Source organism: Fragaria vesca, linkage group LG2, assembly GCF_000184155.1.
Source record: "Fragaria vesca subsp. vesca linkage group LG2, FraVesHawaii_1.0, whole genome shotgun sequence".
Lineage (NCBI taxonomy): Eukaryota > Viridiplantae > Streptophyta > Magnoliopsida > Rosales > Rosaceae > Fragaria > Fragaria vesca.
This window is the reverse complement of record NC_020492.1, coordinates 14,040,103-14,045,921: the sequence shown is the minus strand read 5'-3', so window position 1 is coordinate 14,045,921 and position 5,819 is coordinate 14,040,103. Positions and strand designations below refer to the sequence as shown.

Genomic DNA, 5,819 nt, shown 5'->3' with positions numbered 1-5,819 from the left:
ATTACTCCCACACGTCAAAGCAATAACAAATTGAATTGAAATCAGGCGCAACCTACCTACCTTAATTCTTAGCCTTCTTCCTTCTCCTTAGATACGTTATATATTCAGTCATCTATTTCCTCCATGGAAACTCAAGCACATCAATCACTATACATAAATGGCAAAGAGAGAATACTTTTGGGGCATTTACAGAGTGCAGAGCATTCTTGCAGCAAGTCTTCTTCGCAATAGATCATCTTGCGCTACTCACTTGTCAAATGGTCGTCCAGGACGTGAGGTTTCAGCTATGACAGTAGTATCGAATACAATTGGGCCTCGTGCTTATCCGACCAATAATGCATTAGGCTTGCGGTTATTTAGCAGCACCAGCAACAAACCATGTACAAAACTTGAGCAACCACTGCCTGCTACAACTTCTAGGCAGACCATCTCTACTTGGTATCAAACAAAATTTCGTATATTTCCATTGACATACATTGTGTTTTCATTGCACCACGCCAATTCTTCAAATTTCCTGATGAATTATGCAGTGTGTATGAAGTGTTTTCATTGTGTGCATGAAGTGTGCATACTTTGAATACATACCTCAGCTGGCACATGCTTTTATCAATTGCAGGGTAAGATGGATTTTCGGCTCGCTTTTGTCAATTTTGATCCCCTTTTGGACGCACAAGTACTGGAGAAATCTGCAAATGATTGAAGGTATGTATATATATGTCGATCCTTTATATTAATTGATTCACTGATCACTTGACTGAAAAGAAATGACTATAACGGAACAATCAATCTCAAATGGGAAACTGGTTGAATGCATATAGGGGAGGCAGAGGTGGTGATGGAAGAAGTTGACAATGTAGCAAAAGATGTAGAAAGAGTGGCAACTGTGGCTGAGAAGGTGTCAGCCGATGTAGCAGAAAAACTTCCAACTCATACAAAACTAAAGCAAATTGCTTTGCTAATTGAACGCGTATCCGAACTGGCTGCTCAAGATGCTCAACTAACACAACAATTTATTCACAAGGTCTTAACTTTTCAAAGTCATATATATGCAGACATCTGTATGCAGTTGATTTAACTCGTCTCTCTGGCTAGCTAGGCAATTTCATCTTGTCCTTTCTTATTTATTATAGGTGGATGCACTGAAGGAAGACTTGGAAGACTTGGAGAAACTAGTGAAGCCAGCTGTTAATAAGATTGAAAACTATGAATTCCAAGGAAACTACTCACCAGCTCAATTAAAAGAGCAAAATTAAAGGAAACGCGGTCTGAGCATACTACTATACTTGCAATGCCATCTTCTGTACTATGTAGACTTGTATAGAAATTTAACAAGAAAGCTCACATGTACTATATCCACTTGTATAGGAAATCATTGCAGAGCTCAACGAAGCTCAATTGATGCGCATACCAGCCTGTACAATTACTCATAGCCATCATCGCTTATAGTTCTCTGCAGTGGGGCAAGATTAAGAGGTTGGATTAGTTAGATTGCAAAAGAGTCATACAGACGAGTACTATTGCTAAATTTTACTTACTCAAAAAATAAAATAAAATGTATGTAAACAAAAGATGCAAAGATTGGAGGAATTCAACTTAATTTTAAGCATTCATGATGGCGAAGAGAAAATATTAGCCCAGAAAAGAGCCGTTGAAAGCTCTAATACAACCAAGAAGAAGATTTTCAAAACATTAAAAGCATGTAAAACGGAACGAATGCCTTTCCAGCTTCTTGACCGTCTCTACTTGAAATTATAGACCACAATCATTTTGAGAAATCCTCCATCCAGATTTAGCAGTAGAGCGTTAATTTTATCTTTAGCTCTTCTCAGACCAAAACCCCCCAAGACCCAACTTCTCAGGTTTAGCAGATATAACACCTACCCCACAGAAATTTCAAAAATGTTTATCAAAATAAGCTCTTCTAAGGACCAAATTTTAAAATAAAGGTCACAACACCAGAGTGACATCAGGAAAATCACACACGTGCAATCAATAACACTGATCGGCATCACACACGTGCATTGAACATATATGAATTGATATAGTGACTACAAATCAAAGTCAATCATCCTGCCATGGATAAATGTTTTATTCTTCGAAGAGACACACCTAGCTTGGAGTTAAGAGTGAAAAGCAAACCCAGATATTTTCCCAGTGAAATAAGGAAGAAAATGGGTAGAGCTTAGGGTTCTCAAACTTAACAAGCTGACCTGACATCTTGTTAAGCCATGAATTAGCAGACCGACATACAACTCCAACTATATCTCCTAAGCTTTGAATCAATCAATTCCACATCATCATATCACAAGATTAGTAAGACAATACCTATTTATAGGAATATTTTAGTTTATTTCCTAAAAAATTATCAAGAAATTAGTTATTACTCAGATATATGCTGTGTTCAAATAGGAAGAGGCTACCCTTTCATATATAACTAAAATATCAGTAGCTTCCCAGGAATTGTTAAAAAAAACTCCATTTGTTTTGATATAAAGATTTGACTGACACCACTAGAAAATTGAACAACAAATTTGTCACCTTGGATTGAAATATAGATAACAGATCCCAGTACATGTGTCCTTAAAGAGAATCGATCAACTGTGAGTTGTCTGATAGTAATTTTTCAAGTTCTATTACCAAATAAATTTTAATACGAAACATACTTCATGAGGAATATCCACTAATTTAAAGACATTCAATTTAAGGAAGTCAGTGATAACTCTTCCAAAATCATACAAACTCTCTACAGTACCAATATAAAATCAGTTTACATGTAACACATCAATCAGAGAAAGTAACAGATTATACGTACCAAGATGCATCAACCTCGAACTGCTGAGCCGTCACATGACAATTCAAACCTTCAACAACAAAAAGGAGATGCATCAAACTGCAACTCCTTATTACCAACACTGCTTCTTGCATGAGGCGATTGGTGTGGAGATGCAAAACTGGTCTAAATTCTTATATAAAAGCTTTCGTCTCCTAGTAGCAGGCTCCTCTGACTTCAGGAATGCAGCATCAAGGGAATTCATATCCTCTTCCAGTAACTCCAAATGTTCTCTCAGAAACTCCAATTTACTCGCATTAAAACAGAACATGAATCCCATATGGATAATCTTGCTCAAAGAATCTGCTGCTTGCTCAAAGAATTATCTGCTGCTGCAGTAGCTGTTCCATGTGCCAACAGCCCTTGCGCTAGTTCGTCCGGAAAAGAAGTAACAAAATCTAGATCAGCTATTCCATCTTCATAGCCTGATTCATCAACAAGCAACCGCTGCAGATTCTTATCCCAAACCACCAGCTTAATCTTTTCTACTTCAATTGTTGTTCTTGCAGACGGCATGAGTCTATAGCAGACATGAAATTTTTTTGTCACTCTTATAAACTGACAGTTTAAGTAATGGTTTTGCAGCCTTGGGTGTCCGATTCATGTACATATTTATCTGAGGACAAGCAAGAAAACCCAGAACAATCTGCAAGGATACAACCCTTCAAGGATACAATATGAGTCACATTGCACTCAACTGGTTCGGAAAGCTTTCTAACTCCAACGACTCATAAATCTCTTGAAGTCTTATCGGAGGAATTGGCAAGCTGTCACCCCTGGGAAGCCACACAAACAAAGGAACCTTATCAAAGCTAGTGAAAATTATTTTCAGCTGCATGTCAACCGCAACTGATACTTCCTCTCTGTTTATCAGATTGATTTCCTTAGACATGGACATTGCAGCTGGTAATTTGATCAGCTGCTGGTTTAGAGTAACTTCTAATTCTTGATTCCAGTTATCTACTACATGGTCCCAGAATGAGCTGCACTCTAGAAAAGAACTTGATATTTAACCCTCCTCGCTCAGCTGCTCCATAGCTCCAAGTAATCATTGGTTGTAGGGTTTACAGCAACTTCAAAGGCCGAAGAGAAAAGGGGATAAGTCTTTCTTGTAAAGTGTGTCAAGAGAAGACAAGCAGGATCCAAACACATGCTTCTTATCATGAATACACAATCCTGAGAATTAATGCACTTGCCGGCCAGTACCCTTTGGACTAGGTATCCACACCTGAGACTTGAGATTATCTACATCTTCTGGACTCCACTGGAACTTATTGAGGAATCTATAAATGCTTGTTATTAAACTTATTGCAGTCAGCGAAAAAAGAATTCCAGGAAGAAAAGAACAAAGATCCAAAGAATCTACCTTAACTGATTCTAGTATACAGAAATGTCCTGTAAAAAAATTCATCACTGGTTGGTGCATCTAACGGCTTCAGAATACCCTTCCAGACAGGATCAAAGAGAACACATTCTTCTGGCAATTTGTAATAACCATTCTGGGACTTCAAACACCTGCTTTTTGCAACGTTCTTCAGAGTGTCACCCAGTGAAGACTGAAGAGTCATCAGGAGACCTTATCATCAGACACTTGAGTCATTCTAGCAATGATCATATACCATCTGCAGAAACTAATTCATCCTCAATAGGACTGGAAAGACCTTTTGCTACAATCACAGCTCCTTCAATATCTGTGATGACACCCAATTTCTCCAATTCATCTGTGTATTTACATATGCCAATACCATAATATACATCACCTATGAGTGGAAGATCAACAAACAACAAGATTGATCCCCACTGAGAGCTGAAGGTGATTGATTCACAAGGAGTCTTGTAGCCATGGCGTGCTTTCAACCACTTTAGTTGAGGGTGATGTAAAGACATAGATTGACTCAATTCTCTAATGCAACCTAACAGTAACATTACATTCGCAGGAAGCCAATTAGAAGAAGACAATAGACAACAATCTCAGCAACAACAATCTCAGTTGCCGTAGCTTTATCAACCACCACTCCCACTGCTTTCAGTTCTCGCTAAACACTCGACTAGTTTCCGGACCACAGTTGATCAGAACCAAAACAAAAAATCAAAAAAATGAATAAGGGGAGGCACAGACGTGTATGAGTTCCATGACAAAATGGTATCCTTGCCGTAGAGTTCAGCAGAGACTGTTCACAGCGTGGTGGAGATCTTGAGTTAAAAGGTTGGCCTCTTTTCTACCAATGTAGAATTTTTGGGTTCTGATCTTTTGTAGTGTCATGTGAGATAAAGCAGCTTTCCGTGGTTTCCATGTGAGAGAATAACCCTAAACAAAGAATATAACAGGCAGATTAAAATGAGAACCGCACAGAAACTCATTGTGTGATCATCAGTGATAAAAAGAGTGCATATACCTGGACTCGTTGAGAATGGAGCTCCACCAGAACAATGGGAAACCTTGGTCTTCTTGGGAGGTTTCAGTTTCAGGGAGAAAGATAGGAAACTGAAGAGGCCTTTACTTCTTGAGACTCTGAAAGACCTTTCCGATGACTATGACTCTTTGGTGGGAAAATGAAAAAGTTGAGAAACCCAACGCGCAAAATCGTTGTGGGTTATAGGATGAGGCTAGTCGCCTAGTCTTGGTCATTATAAAACTACTATTGATCTTCCTCTCTCTTATTTGCAGATTTTCTAATAAATCAGATGACGAATTGGGCAAAATATGAGGATATTAGCAACAAAAGTAGCAAAGCTGATAGCAAAGGAAGCATCCACCAAATGGCTTCAATAAGAAGAGGGGAAATGATGTACTTTTAACCATTTAACAAAGATGAATGTGGCCATCAGCTATTCAAGGATGGTCGCTTCTCTCACTAGTAAGATATAAGAAGAGAGAAAATCGCAAGGGAGATCCGAACCCGTCTGCTCACTTTTGTATTCATTCAGTAGCTTATATGATTATATCAACTTACCAGAAAAACTTAGAACTCCTATCCAAAAAAAAAAA

The 5,819-nt window shown here is 38.3% G+C and overlaps 1 protein-coding gene across 1 annotated transcript; it reads left to right on the top strand.

The window, feature by feature from the left end:
- Window positions 1–141: 141 nt before the first annotated feature.
- LOC101310960 lies at window positions 142–1,253 on the top strand. Its single transcript, XM_004292470.1, has 4 exons — window positions 142–438; window positions 617–702; window positions 819–1,021; window positions 1,131–1,253. Exons 1-4 carry the CDS (start codon window positions 158–160, stop codon window positions 1,251–1,253), a joined length of 693 nt encoding a protein of 230 aa, XP_004292518.1. The 5' UTR covers window positions 142–157.
- Window positions 1,254–5,819: the final 4,566 nt, after the last annotated feature.

Bases quoted from the DNA above. Each gene is read 5' to 3' on its own strand.
- LOC101310960 (XM_004292470.1), top strand. From the start codon at position 158: ATGGCAAAGAGAGAATACTTTTGGGGCATTTACAGAGTGCAGAGCATT. The intron at 439-616 runs GTATCAAACAAA...TATCAATTGCAG, and splicing joins AGGCAGACCATCTCTACTTG to GGTAAGATGGATTTTCGGCT. The intron at 1,022-1,130 runs GTCTTAACTTTT...TATTTATTATAG, and splicing joins CACAACAATTTATTCACAAG to GTGGATGCACTGAAGGAAGA.